We start from the raw sequence: 16,962 nt of genomic DNA, 5'->3' as shown, positions 1-16,962 counted from the left end.
AATCTGTTCTCTTGAAAATGTTGCAGAGTGAATTGCCACAGGTGATAGGAACTGCCAGTTTGTAACAGTTTGGTGCTCAAGCTAGTGACTTGAGATCTTGGAGGCATTCAGTTGCTTTTGTCTTTCAATTTACTGTTCATACCTACACTGAGGTTTAAAAACTGAATTTTCCATTTTGCATTTCAGTGTAGGAAAAATGATGATGGAGACACAGCTGTTGTTGTTGAAAAGGACCATTTTATGGATGATTTCTTCCACCAGGTAAGAGTCATTTACAGAGACCCAGACACAGGCTTCTGTCTTTAACATGAACGTAATTGTGCCTTTATCAGATCTGACACAGTACTAAATAATACTGAAAATACAGTTTTTAAAAGTTACTGTTTGAAGTATATAAGTTCTCTAGGATTTTTAGTGCTATCAAAGTATCAGTTAATACTGAAAACAAAAGCAAACGTTGTTCCCGGTAATAGACTTGGGAGAGGTTGGGTGAGGATGGTAGAGCTGTGTACATAGAACACGGCGGAGCCTCTCTCCTCCCCAGATGAGAGGCTTTACGCAGACAGGTTAGGGCCCTGCTTGGCAAGGTGGTTCTGCCTGCTAACTAACGTGCACATCCTTCTCTGGATAACTGGTGGTTAGGTGTTGGTAGATAGCAATTTCTTCAGGTTCGGGTACCTCTCAGAGAGACGACCATGCCCTGTGCTGGTTGTTTTAAAGGGTCTCACAGGAAGACCATTGGCTTTCTCCAGGCTCAGGGCCACTTGGCCCTTTGGAAGGTGGAAGTACTGGTAACAGTGGTTGTCCAGCCTGGGCTGAGGGTGGTGCTGAAGAGTCCAGTGTGACGTCGGAGCGTGCCTTTCCCAAATCTCTGACTGAAGCCCACATTCCTCTCCTCAGAGTGTTTCTGCAGTTCAGAATATTGGGCACTAGATCACGTGGACTTTCTCCTCAGTCATCTCTTTCCAAACCTGTTGCCGTCAAGTCGATTGCAACTCATAGCCACCCTGTAGGACAGAGTAGAACTGCCCCATAGGGTTTTCAAGAAGTGGCTGGTGGGTTTGAACTACCAACGTTTTCGTTAGCAGCCGAGCTCTTAACCACTGCGCCACCAGGGCTCCAGGTCATCTCCTTACGCATAAGCACATGTGTACTCGTGGAAGCTCTGCTTTGCCTGGTCACCAGTCAGTCTGGCTGTCGTCTGAGGTGAGGGGACAGGGCCACCATGTCTGTAACTGTGGCTCCTGGCTCTGACCTTGAGCCTGTGCATCCACTCGGACTTCACAGGAAGCCTTTCTCTCTCCCTCCTACCTCCCTAGGCCGTCCCTGCCTCACACCCTGCTTAGAGTCCTAAACCCAAGTGAGATTTGTCACATTTTACATAATTTCCAATTTTTGAGATTGAGTCACAGGACAAATATCTTGCCTTTGCTAAATATGAAGACAAGAAACGTGTCCGTAGTATATTTTTTTAATGATGAAAACTTCATTTTCAGGATTGGTTTTGTTTATGCTGAGTCTAAAGTATAATTATTTCAGTGTTTAGACTCCTACAGAGAGTCTAATTGGGTCTGTTAATGTACGGATTTGAAAATACATAATATGTTAGTAAAAATAGATGAAAAGTTATCAGCTTTCCAGATTCAACCGGGATTTATTGAGTACCAAGTATAAGTCTGGTCATGAGATTTAAAACATTTATCATACTTCCTAATTTTATCTAGTGGAAAAAAACATGAAAGTAAATTGTTAGATACAAGAATTTACTATAATGCATAAAGGAGTTAAGTACTGGATTTTCTGATTTTACTCCTTGGAAATAAGACAGTTTATTGTCTTAGACTTCCTACCCACTTTGTCAAATTATTATTTTTATGTTTTATGCCTCCTTTACCTGGGTGCTTAATTCTCCCATACCAATTCTTTGTAAAAATATATTCTTTATTTTAAAGAATCTCCTAGCATTAAATGTTGTTAAATTTAATTCAAAAATTATGTACTGTAATTCACTGAATACCGTTAAGCTGGAATCTTTGTTCATCTAGTACTTATACACCTTTGCTGTTGGTGTTTAAGGAGCCCTCGTGGTGCAAACAGTTAAGTGCTCAGCCACTAACCAGAAAAGGTTGGCAGTTCGAACCCACCCAGCGGCTCCGCAGAGAAAGACCTGGCAATCTGCCCCCATAAAAATTACAGCCTAGGAAACCCTATGGGGCAGTTCTACTCTGTCACATGGGGTCGCTATGAGTCGGAATCAGCTCAACAGCAACCAGCAACAACAGCATTGGTGTTTGCGGGGATGCGTACAAAAACAGGTCGCTTGTGTGTTAGGAAGGTTGGAGTGTGATTGAATTCATTTGTATGGTAGCTTAAGCTCAAGCTTTCATTTGTTAAGAACTCAATTGATCTTACAGTCGATTTCTGTGAAACGACTTCTTAGAGAAGCAGTGAATGTTTGTTATCACAAATGCTTTTTGGAAAATGGCATTCATATCTTAAATATCACATAGAGTGTTGCACACACCTGGTGGCCAGGGAGGTCTCCTTTTTGTGACGATGGTTATGATGGACGAAAAGAGACCCTGTGTCGTGGAAGTCACAGGCGCAAAGAGGAGCTGGCACCATTGGGACACAGGACATCCCTGTCAGTGCTCAGTTGGTCGCCCGACAGTTTCCTTTTCTTCTTGAGCCTCAGCGGGGCTTCTGCACTCAGTGGTACATATCGCAGAGCTCTGCAAGACTTGAGATCACCTTTTCCTACTTTTTGACGTACGTGTGCCGTGGAACTCACTTTAGAAATGGTATTTTACAGGTGGCAGATTGAAATGCAGATATATCTGTTCCCTTAAACCAAAATACCACTACTTGGGTTTAAGCCTTCATAGTAAAATGGTAAAACTTTAAAAAGAATCAGTTTTTATTTTGAAGGTGTTGTGTTTACAAGATTGCTAAAATTAAATTCAACTATAAGTACGTGGAGGAGTCTAAAGTTCTACAGAAATTGTGTACAAAGGGAAATAACACCCATGCCTGATGAAATACACATTCACTATTCTGTAAAAAGCAGAATTTCATGTTAGATTCTCTAATACTTTGATCTTCAAAATATGTCCGGGGCTTGGACCGGGGATCCTTAGGCGTCCCTGAGACATTTTCAAGAAATCTGTGGAGTCAAAACTGTTTTCATAATAATACTGAGGTGTTGTTTGCGTGTTTCACTCTTGCCCTTTCGTGAACGTACAGTGGAGTTTTCCAGAGGCTGATGGAGTCTGTGACAGCACAGCAGCCTGGACACAGAAGCCGATGGCAGAATCCAGCTGTCTTTTCCTCAGCTGGACATTAGCTTTTAAAAAATGCTGAACACTGTCTCTGTTTTCACTGATCTATTTCTGTTTTGGAAGAAAACTTTTTTTCATAAAAACATTTATGGTGCCATGTGGATTACTTTCCTCTTGCTGCTGTAACAAATTACCACGAACTTAGTGCCTTAGAACAACCCACATTTATTATTGTACAGTTCTGGAGGTCAGAAGTCTGACACACATGGGTCTCACTGGGCCAAAAGCCAGGTGTTGGCGGGGCTGCGTTCTTTGTGGAGGCTCCAGGGGAGAATCCGTTCTTTGCCTTTTCCAGCTTCTAGAGGCCGCTGGCATTCCTTGGCTTGTGGCGCCTTCCGCCATCTTCAACGCCAGCAGCGTAGCATCTTGATTCCATGGTCAAATTACCTTCTTCTCTAGTCAGACCTCCTTCTGCCGCCCTCTTATAAGGACACTTGTGGTTACATTGGCCCACCTGGATAATCCATGGCCTTCTCCCATGTCAAGATCCATAATTTAATCATATCTACAAAGTTCCTTTGCCATATAAGATACCAGTCACAGGTCCTGGAATTAGGACGTGGATGTATTTGGAGCCCATTGCTCAGGAGACCGCAGGTTTTTGAAGATATCATGAATCCATCTGGCAAATCTTGCTAATGAGTAATTACGTTTTGAAACAAACTGACTGGTTGACACTATCAGATCAAAGATAACGAACATGAAAACTTGACCTTGTAAACTATGAAGACCTCCTCACTTGAGAATATTACTGCCAGCATATTCTTCAGGGTGAATTTACTTCTGGACTAGACTGCGTAGTACGTACATCGTGATAGTATGCTTCTAGTTGGGATTGTCTGGCTATCCTTGGGTCTTGGTGGTAGATGTTTATGCAGCCCATTAGGTTTTGCTGGTGAGTATTGGCTGATACCGCCTTAGTCATAAAGGTAGACATCGTAAGACAGTACATTTCTCTTTGTCTTTTATGTTAAATGATTATCAGTATGAGACAGGGAAAATGCTTTTACATCTTCATGTGGTGATCATTCATTCATTTCCATTTTCCTCCTTCCTTTTTAGGTAATGAAGATTGCTGTAGCAGTTTTGAATTTGCCACAATTATGATGACTTTTTACATCTCTTCTAGGTTGAGGAGATTAGAAACAGTATAGCTAAAATTGCTCAGTATGTCGAAGAAGTAAAGAAAAACCACAGCATCATTCTTTCTGCACCAAACCCAGAAGGAAGTAAGTTTTTGGTCTTACACAAATGTGTATACATCTGTCTGTCTGTGTGCCTCTTCGTGTTGCCCTCTAAAGCACAGCTGCTCTGCCCTGGCTGCTCCTGCGGCTGCCTTGGGATCTCGTACCTAGAGGTGCTCAGCTCCAGGGCTTCTGGCTCGCTTAGGGTGGGCTGGGGCCCAGGCTCAGGGTGGCCTCTTTAAAGCCCCCCCAGGACCCTGGTGTCTAGACAGGGCAAGGACCACTGGCGCATGGTACCCACAAGCACCGAGGGGGACTTTGCGGACCTTGGACCTGCATTGTGTCTGCAGCTACACAGGAGTGACAGGACCTTGTGCTCAGAAGGCAGTTAATAGGAGACTGGTTTGGAAAGCAGTACTTCATGAGCAGATGTGAAGGTGAAGAAAAGGCTAAAAAAGGCTTCCATATGGAACATGCAGTTCCAGATGTCTGTTGAGGACAGCAGGTAAGAAAATGACATTAATTAGCCAGGTGTCGGGGGGCTAGTCCAAGGAAGTGTTTCTGCAGTCTGGACCCTTCACGGAGGAGAAGATCCAAAGGAACCAGAGACCGCAGCTCGGCCGCCGTCCCCAGACCAGGCCCAACAGCGTGTTCTTCCGCTTGTAACGTGTTGTTGAGTGAAGATGGATAAGAAGCCGACAGAAGAAAAGAGTGAAAAGCGTGGAGAAGCCAAACCATCTAGCGGGGCGCATCCTTTGGCTTGGGGACAGCTGGCCCAGTGCAGCCCCGGGGTGATGCTTGGCCACACTGACCCTGTCTTGTTGGTGAAAGGCTACGTTACGTGCTGCATGCTGGGTGTAAATGCAAGGAGTATGGATATTGACATACCTTCGTTGAAATTTAACAATTTTAATGCTTAAGGGAATAAAGTTGAAAAATACCACTTTTGTGGAACAGCTCGTTTTCTGATCATGCCGACTTAAAAACTTAACATATCTGTTACCACTTTCTAGGTTAATCTTTAATTTGTTTTCAGTATGAAGACTGTTTTTGATTTATTTTTTCTTTGGAGGCAGACAGACTTAGACCTAAGTCCTAGTGCATGTCATTTACTGAATAAGGATCCTCCCAATTTACTTGACCTCTGTGGCCTCAGATTTCCCATCTCTGAATGGGTTCTAATGGTACCTGATGCATGCCATCATTGTGAGGAGGATATGAAATAGCTTATGTAAGTGCTTTACACAAGGCCTGGTTAGTTGCAGCATAAGAAAGGCCTGGCAATCTGCTTCTATAAAGATTATAGTCAAGAAAAGCCTTTGGAGCAGTTCTGTTCTAACACATGGGGTCACCGTGAGTTGGAATCAACTAGAAGGCAGTGGGTTTTATTTTTATTTCTATTGTTTTTTTCTTCTTCCTTTTTTTAAAATTGTACTTCAGATGAAGGTTTACATAACAAATAGTTTCTCATTAAACAGTTAGTACACATATTGTTTTATGACAATGGTTAACAACCCCACAACATGTCAACATTCTCCCCTTCTCGACCTTGGGTTCCCTGTCACCAGCTTTCCTGTCCCTTATGCCTTCTAGTCCTTGCCCCTGGGCTGGTGTGCCCCATTAGTCTCCTTTTGTTTTATGGGTCTGTCTAATCTTTGGCTGGACCGTGAACCTCAGGAGTGACTTCATTACTGAGCTAAAAGGGTGTCCGGGGGCCATAGTCTCAGGGTTTCTCCAGTCTCTTGTCAGACCAGTAAGTCTGGTCTTTTGTGAGTTAGAGTTTTGTTCTCCATTTTTCTCCAGCTCTGTCCGGGACCGTCTGTTGTGATCCCGGTCAGAGCAGTCAGTGGTGGTAGCCGGGCACCATCTGGCTGTACTGGACTCAGTCTGGTGGAGGCCGTAGTAGCTGTGGTCTATTAGTCCTTTGGACTAACCTTTTCCTTCTATCTTGTTCTCTTCATTCTCCCTTGATCCTGAAGGGGTGAGACCAGTGGAGTATCTTAGATGGCTGCTCACAGGCTTCTAAGACCCCAGACGCTACTCACCAAGGTCGAATGTAGAGCCAGATACTCCCCGTTGTTTCGTTTTTAGTTGTGGCCTAAAGTCACTAGGCGATAGAAACTTGCTCAGGTCTTTAAATTCACAATAATTCTTTTGAGATACAGACACCAACATAAGGCTACTCCAAATAGTTTTTTTTCACAAAAACATAGTCGTTTTCAGCTTTCCCCCTACCACTGGGAGTGATATGAGTGCCCTCTGTTACCACTTCCATCCAGCATTGGATTGCAGGTCCTAGCCAGGGCATAGGACTGAGAGAGAAAACTCTAATGATTCACAGATGTCATTATCTGGTACATAGATAATCCAACAGAATCTACAAATTATTATAATTAATAATTAATTTAGGAAAGTGATTTACTTATTACTTTGCATTTCTGTATACTAATAACAGAAAATAAAATTTAAAACAGGTACCATTACATTCACATCACAAAACATTGAATACCTAGGAATAGATCTCACGAAAGATGTGTAAGACCTCTTCACTGAAACCTACAAAACATTAATGAGAGAAATTAAGACTTAAATAAAAGGTGGGGTATACCATATTCATTGCAATTACCTTTTTTCAACAACATAAACTGTAGCTATACACATGGACTTCGCTGGATGAAATACACAGGAATCAAATGGACTACGTCTGTGGAAAGAGACAACGGAGAAGCTCAAGATCATCAGTCAGAATAAGGCTAGTGGTCGACTGTGGAACAGACCATCAGTTGCTAATATTCAGGTTCAAACTAAAGCAGAAGAAAATTGGAGCAACTCCATAAGAGCCAAAGTATGACCTTGAGTATATCCCACCTGAATTCAGAGACCACCTCAAGAACAGATACGATGCATTGAACTCTGATGGCCGAAGACCAGAAGAGTTGTGGAATGACATCATGAAGAAAGCAAAAGGTCATTAAAAAGACAGGCAAGAAAGAAAAGACCAAAATGGATCGTCAGAAGAGACTCTGAAACTTGCTCTTGAACGTAGAGTAGCTAAAGCAAATGGAAAAAATGAAGTAAATGAGTTGAACAGAAGATTTCAAAGGGCAGGTCGAGAACACAAAGTAAATTATTATAATGACATATGCAAAGACCTGGCGTTAGAAAAACAAAAGGAAGAATATGCTGGACATTTCTCAAGCTGAAAGCACTGAATAAAATATTCAAGCCTCGAGTTGCAATAGTGAAGGATTCTATGGGGAAAATATTAAACAATGCAGGAAGCATCAAAAGAAGGTGGAAGGAACACACAGAGTCACTGTACCAAAAAGAATTGGTCGAAGTTCAACCATCTCAGGAGGTAACATATGATAAGAACCGATGGTACTGAGGGAAGAAGTCCAAGCTGCACTGAAGACATTGGTGAGAAACAAGGTTCCAGGAATTGACGGAATACTAGCGGATGCAGTGCTAGAGGTGCTCACTCATCTATGCCAAGAAATTTGAAAATCCAGTGAGGGGGTAAGTTCAGGGTCTGTCAAATGACCACAGGGACCCTAAGGTGGGGGTGGGGGTCCACTGCTGTCCCTACAGCGTCTCCCCAAAGGAAGGAGACATCTTTCCGTACGATCCCATTCACCACAGAAGTAGTGCAGAAATGGGGCTGGCGTGCAGGGGAGTATTTCTGCTGTGTGCTTGGTCTCTGAAGCGGTACCAAGGCAGATGCTGCTCGATGGTGACAGCTGGCCGGCACCCAAGTCTTAGCACCTTGCAGAGTATCAGCGCTTGGCATCTAGCTGGCTGCCTCTATACTAGTGAGTCAGGCCTCGTGGGCCTGTCCCCCTAAGCTGACTGTGTCTATCTGTGGGTGCACTAGGTCCAGTGCGATGCCTCCTGCTTGCTGCCTGACCGTCAGAGAAGCCAGGCTCTTGGATTTAAAGAAATAAAAGAACACCCACGGTGGGGATCACTAGGCTTTGTGCATTGCTGTCATGTGGTGTTGATGTTTCTTGATTGGATAGTAGATGGGAAAGAAAAACCCAGGAGACCGCTTTTTCAGAATAGGGTTAAATCTCTGCTTTCCTTTTTGAGGTCTAGGTGATAGAAGTGATTTAGTCAGCTGTGTCCTCCGTGAGTTAGTACAGATCAGCACTGCTCACACTCACACGTGGTTAAGACAAAAGGCTGGACCACCCACCCCAGCGAGCTGCTGCTGGTAGGTGGGGTGGGACAGAGCTCCTCTTGTGTTAGCGGTATGGAAGCTGCTGGCCCGGGACCCCCAGCTATGCAGGGTTTACTCGAGAGAAAAAACAAAACAACTTGTGTATATATAATTCAAGTTGAGTATTAATGTCGCCTTTAAATTTATTGGACTTTGTTTATGTTGAATGCCATTGCTCACATGCCTTTTTTTAAAAAATTTTTAGAGATAAAAGAAGAGCTTGAAGATCTAAACAAAGAAATCAAGAAAACTGCTAATAAAATTCGAGCCAAGTTGAAGTGTAAGTGTAAAGTTTTGATTATATTTAGTTATTGATGGTGGGAATATGGGTAACTGCTAATTTCTTTTTAATTTTTCCTCCTTTTATATTTTCGAAGATCAAGATCGTGACCACTTTAAAATAACTTATTTGCATGTACCTAGGACAGTAAACCTGTGAGTTATTCTGGATGGTTGTTAATCCTTAAATTTAGGAGAAAAGCACTAATTCACACTCAACAGGATTAAGCACTTGCTTATAAATTATTAATCTCTTTCTACTGTTATATTTTTATGACTTTTTTGGCTAGATTGCAAATGTTTGAGAAGGTGAAATCTTTAAAATGTATTACTGGTTTTTTTCTTGGCTGGTTATTTCAGCTGGTGGGTTCTTTTAAACTTTAAGTGCAATTCAGCTTAGTTTTATGGTGCTCATTGTTCGGCTTTAACAGCCGTGCTTTCTGGGGTGTTTATAGCTGTTGTAAGGGGCTTGAGCATAAGTTGCTTTTTCTTGATATAGTAGGAAGACGCCTTGTATTTAATTTTTACAAAAGACCATGAAATCAAGAACAAGCTCCTTGCAGATTTAAAAAAAAAAAACTCTTATTGTGGAAAAGGTCAAACACACGTGGAGGCAGAGAGGCTGCCCCCACACTCAGTGTCCTCACCCTCGGCTCCTACGGCTCTCAGTGCAGCCTGCCCACTCCACCCACCTCCCGTCATAGCATTTCGCTGTTGCACGTCAGCATGCCTTTCTCAAACACAGGGACTGCTTTTCCCAAAAAACATAGTCACTGTACTATTGTTAGATCTAAATGAAATTAATTACAATTATTTAATATTAGTACATTATTAGTAAACATATTTAAAGTATAATGTATACCCGTTGCCACTGAGTTGATTCCAACTGTACAGCAACTCTGTAGGACAGGGGGAAACTGCCGTATAAGGTTTCCAAGGCTGGAATCTTTACAGAAGCAGACTGTCAGATTTTTCTCCCTTGGAGCGGCTCGTGGGTTCGAACCTCTGACCTTTCAGTTAACAGCTCAGTGCCTTAACCACTGCGCATGCAGGGCTCCTATTAACCTGTTGCTGTCAAGTTGATTCCAACTCATAGCAACCCTATAGGATAGAGTAGAACTGCCCCCATAGAGTTTCCAAGGAGCACCTGGTGGATTTGAACTGCTGACCTTTTGGTTAGCAGATGTAGCTCTTAACCACTGTGCCACCAGGGTTTCCAGGGCCCCTGTACTGTATAATATATAATCTTTTTATTAATAGCCAGTCAGTTTACATTTCCCCAGCAGTCTCGTGATTTGTATGTGTGTGTGTGTCTACAGGTGGTTTCAGTTGGGATCCCAATAAGGACCATACACTATGGCTGGCTGGTACACCATTTAAGACTTTTCAGATCAGGTTCTCCCTCGGTCTTTCCCCCAGCACTTTTACCTTTTGGTGCGGAAACCGCTCATTTGTGCCACTGAGCATTTGCCCTTTGCTCAGGGGGGTTTGTTTTTTAATGGCAAGACAGAACATCTGGTTCTGTCATCACAACGCTCCGTAAATCCACTAGGAGTTGTAAACAGTGATATCCTAATTTTTTATTCATTCTTTATGTACGAGCTGGAATGGTTCCCTCTTCACCTGTGGTTTCCTGAGGTACAGACTGCCTGGGAAAGATGGGACAGGTGCTGGATTCTTTGCCTTCGTATGCTGTTCTCATGGCTGGCTCCCTAGCACCCTGCAGAGATGACCAGTGAGACCTTTGTTTCTGGTTTATTGTTATGAACACTTGGATCTGGACATATCTAACACGTGTCCATCCACTGGTCTTCTCCTCAGTGTCCCATTTGGGGCCTGCCGGAGCCTGTGCAGGGTGACACCTGAGTCCTTTTGACATGGCCCTTGTGGCCTTTGATGGTCTTCCTGCCTTCTGGCAAGACAGGATGGTCCCGGTCCATGTCATACATTTCCCTCCCCAGACCTAGAATCAGCCACTTCTCCAGGGAGTCCTGTTCCTTTTGTTAGATAATTGTTTTTGAGCCCAAGATTCGGGTGCTCGAGGCACATATTGCTACGCACTGAATGATTTGACCATTGTTTTTAGGCCCTTTCAGTGGGCAGAGCTAGGACTTTTTTTTTTCTTTTTAAAGATAAGGTGAGTCATGAATTCCTACTGATATTTCCAAGTTAAGAACTGAGGATTTTTACTTAACCTGAAAGATAATCACATCTGTGTCTCCTTCCAACTATGGCCCAAATCCTGGTTCTCAAGGACATTGAGATAGTTGCCCATTTGCTTTATGCTGTAGTACACACACAGTGCATTCCGAATGATGATGCAGACATCTGTTATCAAGAATAGTGTGACTTGAGGCCGACTCTTCAGACAAAGGTTAGACTGGACTGTGGGACATAAAATGACAACTCATGAAGAGTGTGCTTCTTTGCTCAAGTAGATACATGAGACTAAATGGGCAGCTCCTGTCCGGAGACGAGATGGGAAGGCAGAGAGGGTCAGGAGCTGGTTGAATGGACATGAGAAATCCATGGTAGAAAGAAGGAGTGTGCTGTCACAGTATAGGAAGAGCAACTAGGGTCACATAGCAATGTGTGTATAAATTTTTGTATGAGAGACTAGCTTGAATTGTAAACTTTCACTTAACGGACAACAATGATAATAAAAACGAATAGGGTTACTTAAAAACAGTTTGTGATCGTTGTTGTTCTTTTTGTCTTTAGGTATATCCCACTTGGGATAGACAATCAAAATTATTGGGTTTTAAAGTCACTTTGCATAGTTCTCTGTGTGATTATGTTACCACCTTGAGGTGCAGTTAGGTGTTTTTGTTCCCTTTTATTTTTGATTTTTAGGGATTGCTTTTTTAAAACGTTAGTTTTGCTTTCTAGTTTTGTCAGGTCATTCACGTCATTCCAAAGTCAAGTCTATAAAGCCAGGTATAGTCAGAGAAGTCCAGCTTCTCTCCCTGTCCCTCCACCTCGCTCCTCCTTCCCTTCAAGCATAACTGAGTTACCTTTCCATTGTTTTTTTCTATAAGTAGATATACGTACACACACATATATATATATAGAGAGAGAAACAGAGAGAGAAAGCAAAGTTTCCTCTTGATGGATGATCTTTTTAGTGGATTACCTTAAAAGGTCACCTGTTCATTTGCTTTATGAAGAGATATTATTCAGAGATAAGACGGAAAAGCAATTTGAGGTTTGGGCTGAAAAACTTCCGTTTTTAATTTAAAAGGTAACTGTCTTCTGTTTGTTCCTAGCTATTGAACAGAGTTTTGATCAGGATGAGAGTGGCAACCGGACATCCGTGGATCTTCGGATACGACGGACCCAGGTTTGCGGAGCAGCCGCTCTAGACTGAAGTCATTAGTGCCCCAGGATGAGTCGCAGGCTAGAGATAAGTCCATCTTTGCTGTCATGTGCATACACGTTTCTGCATAAAAAGGATACAGTGTTCATAGACTATTGTTGTGGGTGCCGTTGAGTCAATTCTGACTCATAGCGACCTCAAGTGACAGAGTAGAACTGCCCCTAGGGTTTTCTAGGCTCTAATCTTTATGGGAACAGATCACCATCTCTATTACAAAGGAAAAACACTGCATTCAGCCTATCAACAGACTTATATTCTGAAGCGCAGAGAATTTTCCAAATCATGTCAGCATTGGTGGCCAGGTCATCATGTGGTGGCTTATGGTGCAGGAAGGTTGGAGATGAGTCCTGGACTCTACCTGACAAGGTGGCAGCTAAGTGTGCCGGCTCTGGGGCCAGCCTGCCTGGGTTCCAAACCCGATTCCCATCTTACTCATAGAGCCTGTCACCACCACCCTCAAGTCGTGGCTTTCTCTTCTTTAAATCGAGGACCTAATAGTAGAGTAGGGTGATTGTGAGAATGGAGTGAGCTGGTGCTGTTCCCATTTCCCATTGAAGGAGTAGTGTGATAGTTTCAGTTTCTGAAAAGTAATGTTCCTCAATGGAAGAAATGACCGCCACATATTGTTCTGATTTTTCTACATTGTTAGCATTCAGTGCTGTCTCGGAAGTTTGTGGAAGTGATGACAGAATATAACGAGGCACAGACTCTGTTTCGGGAGCGGAGCAAAGGGCGCATACAGCGTCAGCTGGAAATAAGTGAGTGAGTGATTGCAAGTTTTACATGAGTTAAAGACATACTTTTCTTCCTTAGGGCCTCACTTCAAAGTACATTAACTTCAAAAGAGTAATTCCATCCCTGGTTTTACCAGTATTATAAAACCCAAAGACCTTTCATAACTTACTGCTCTTTGAATCTTCCCAACCTGTTATTATGTCTCTCAGGAAGTTCTAGGTGAGTGGACTTCAAATTGCTTTTAATTCCCATTAGTATTAGAGTTCTAATCAAATTTGGAAACATTTTCACCATTATTTCTTCACACATTTTTTTCTGTCTGCCCCCAACCCCTCCTGCCCTGGGTCCGGAGGAATTCCCCACAGATCTCTGCGAGTCTTGTGAGCAGAGACGCTGACCACCCTTTGGTTCTGGGTGACATTTTCCAGGATGGTTTTGCAGCAGACAGCCTGCAAAGGTAGAGGTAGTGTCTCCGTCCAGAGCCGAAGGCACTTTGCTTTCATGGTGAAGCTCAGTCAGGCTTGCTGTCTCTCCACTATACAAGATCAGGGTTCCATAAACTCGGGGGTCCTCAGCTGTGACTTGTTAGCGTGCAAGTAGGTAAACTCTGAGCTCGTTCACAGCTCTTGACCCCCCCGCCACTTCATCTCCTTCAGAGACTAATCACAGGTGTGTTAGGTGGGCTGACGTCATCCTACAACTCACAGATGTACTTCTAGTTGTTATAAAATTCTTATAAATCTTTGTATCCCTTTTCTAATCTGCCTTTCATCCCCTCCAGTGTGTTTTTACTCTCGGACATTATCGTCTTCATCTCCGGAGGTTCTCTTTGGGTCTTTTTCTATCTTCCATGGCTCAGCCTACCTGAACGTTGGGAGTACAGGTAGAGCCGTCTGAAATCCTTGTCTGACAATTCCAACATCTGTGTTCTGAAATCCTTGTCTGACAATTCTAACATCTGTGTTCTGTGCTGGTTTCGACTGTTGATTTTTCTCCTCATTAGGAATTACGTTTTCCTGTCTCTTTGTGTGCCGGGTGATCTCTGGATGCCAGACATTGGGAATTCTGCCTTGTTTGGTGGTGGATATTTTTGTATTCCTGTACATATTTTAGGGTCTTGTTTTGGCTTGCAATTAAATCACTCAGCCACAGTTTAATTCTCTTGGGTCTATGAAAAAACTGTAAAGTTTTTCATGGATGTTTTCCAGTTCTTCCCAATTCTTAATCATCTGTTATTTTTTTCTCATCATTAATACTTGCCTAAGAAAATACATTTGAAAGGATTAGAAAAACGTTGTTTGAAAATGTTAACAACTTAATTGGATTTTAGTTGTGAACTTATGGTTGAAAAGGTCCTCATTTTAAAACATTCTGAATAGATAGATCTTCTTCTTGTTAATCTTTAGCTGGAAAAACCACCACCAATGATGAGCTAGAAGAGATGCTGGAGAGTGGGAACCCTTCCATTTTCACCTCAGATGTGAGTGCAACATGTCTTCATTTAGCTACAGTTTGCCCTTAGCTTCCACACCCATCATGACTTCATATTTCTCTCTTGTGTGCTTTTCAAAGATTATATCAGATTCACAGATCACAAGACAAGCTCTCAATGAGATTGAGTCACGTCACAAAGATATCATGAAATTGGAGACCAGCATACGAGAGCTGCATGAGATGTTTATGGACATGGCTATGTTTGTTGAGACTCAGGTAATCACGCAAATCCTAATTCTCTGAAGTAGATAACCTGTCGTGGGGAAAATCTCATATTTGAGCCTGTTATACCTGGGAAAACCATTGTTTTGGGTCCAGTCTCAAAATTCAAAAATTCATTGCAGTGTTAAATGTGATATGGAAGCACTGGAAACAGATAGCCGACAGCAGGGGGCTGGTCTGCTTCATTAAGCAATGGCCCGCTCATAGGCAGCGTGTTGGGCAGCTGTAGGCCCAGGACTCATTCTCTGCATGCCTCTCCAGCCTTTTGAAGAGCATTGTTTATTTTGAGGAACTCTATCATAAAAATGTGCATGAAAATTTAGATGCCATGAATTTGTCAGAAAAAACCAATAGCTGCATGGGGATGGGTGTGGCACAACTTTAATCTTTTTAATTTTGGGTGGACCCATTGCCATCCATGATGTGAGGAATTGGGAGAATGGGATGTGACTACCACCAGCTTCTTATTCTCAGGAAGTATTCCAAAGGAAACCAGTTAGACAGTAAGAGTCTTAGACTATGTTTGTAATAACCAAAGATTGTACAATATCTTAGACCTTAATTCTAACTGTTTTATACCAATGGTATTATTTTAAGCTCCATTAGAAAAATCGCTGTATTCTTAGCTTTGTTTCATGGTTTACTTTTAGAAGTATTTGTATTGTGTTATATTGGCTCATCTAATTCAAAATATATGTGTAGTTAAAACTTAGCAGTAAGTTTACATTACTGAATGAACACGTTGATTGTCCGTCACTCTTCAATGCTTTACTATTATTCACTGCTGCAGAGTATGTCTGCCGGGGACGGAAAACCAGGTAACATGTCTTCTCCCTAACATTTCGCTGGGGTCACCTCCGTTTATGTTTTTGCTCATTAATTAACTCAGTGTCCAGCATAAGTTACATTTAGTTTACTGATATTTTAAAGAAATAGCAACAATTTTCTACCCGTTAGAAAAGATGCCATTTGTTGTATATTGTATGTTTGTGCATAATAGTAAAATATTAGCTTAACTTAAAGCAAACTTCCTTCCCTTCACTGTGCTCATCTTTGACAAGAATGCTCACACATTAAAGCATATCTCAGCATCTCATTGATATACCTTTAATGTCAGCATTGCTGCCCACTCCTCTTAGTTCTCTTTAAAATATAAATAGAATTTCAAGTGCTTTCTGTTAGCACATTTATAGTGGGTCTTACCTTTCACCTCTCTGTAAATGTGAAAATAAACATATTCAGAATCCATTACATGCACTTCATGTTTGTATAAAAACTTCACTGATGTTTCGTGGTTATCTTCAGATGCCTAATCAAGTCATTTCAAAATGTCTTCTGAATTTGAAACTTTTTACTTTAAGGGTGAAATGATCAACAACATAGAAAAAAATGTTACGAATGCCACAGACTATGTAGAACATGCTAAAGAAGAAACTAAAAAAGCTATTAAATATCACAGCAAGGCAAGAAGGGTGAGTTTGGTTTTTAAGAATTAAAGTGCATTTTTCTGTAAATCTGGTATCAAGTTATAATATGTTACTGTAAGCCTGGTTATAAGGTTTTCCAAGAATTAAGTTTTTTTGTTTTTTTTTATTGTTGTAGTTTAAATGACATTTACATTTCAAGTTAGTCTCCCATACAAAAGTTTATACACACATTGTTATGTGACCCTAATTGCTCTCCCCATACTGTGACAGCACACTCCTCCTTTCCAGCCTTGATTCCCCATGTCCTGTCAACCAGCTCCTAACCCTCTCTGCCTTCCCATCTCACCTCCAGACAGAAGCTGCCCGTTTAGTCTCTTGTATCTACTTGAGCTAAGAGGCACACTCCTCATGAGTACCACTTTATGTCCCACTGTTCAGTCCAATCCCTGTCTGAAGAGTTGACCTTGGAAATTATTTTAGTTCTGGGCTGATGGAGAATCCAGGGGCCATGCTTTCTGGGGTTCCTCCAGTCTCAGGCCATTAAGTCTGGTCTTACTAGAATTTGAGTTCTGCACTCCACCTTTCTCCTGCTCCATCAGGGACCCGGTGTTGTGTTCCCTGTCAGGGTGATCATTGGTGGTAGCCAGGCACCATCTAGTTCTTCTGGTCTCAGGCTGATGAAGTCTCT

The 16,962-nt window shown here is 42.2% G+C and overlaps 1 protein-coding gene across 1 annotated transcript in view; it reads left to right on the top strand.

The window, feature by feature from the left end:
- STX2 (syntaxin 2) overlaps window positions 1-16,962 on the top strand; it is a 41,769-nt gene that overhangs the window by 12,760 nt on the left and 12,047 nt on the right. The window contains exons 2-9 of the mRNA XM_012558026.2: window positions 187-261; window positions 4,468-4,567; window positions 8,947-9,021; window positions 12,287-12,360; window positions 13,046-13,154; window positions 14,538-14,611; window positions 14,704-14,841; window positions 16,209-16,319. Coding sequence (XP_012413480.1) covers window positions 241-261; window positions 4,468-4,567; window positions 8,947-9,021; window positions 12,287-12,360; window positions 13,046-13,154; window positions 14,538-14,611; window positions 14,704-14,841; window positions 16,209-16,319 — 702 coding nt within the window. The 5' untranslated portion in view covers window positions 187-240. The remainder of the gene's footprint in view (window positions 1-186; window positions 262-4,467; window positions 4,568-8,946; window positions 9,022-12,286; window positions 12,361-13,045; window positions 13,155-14,537; window positions 14,612-14,703; window positions 14,842-16,208; window positions 16,320-16,962) is intronic.

This window comes from Trichechus manatus, unplaced genomic scaffold (assembly GCF_000243295.1).
Source record: "Trichechus manatus latirostris isolate Lorelei unplaced genomic scaffold, TriManLat1.0 scaffold00131, whole genome shotgun sequence".
Classification (NCBI taxonomy): domain Eukaryota; kingdom Metazoa; phylum Chordata; class Mammalia; order Sirenia; family Trichechidae; genus Trichechus; species Trichechus manatus.
The sequence above is the reverse complement of the archived record's forward strand: the minus strand, read 5'-3'. Positions and strand labels throughout refer to the sequence as shown.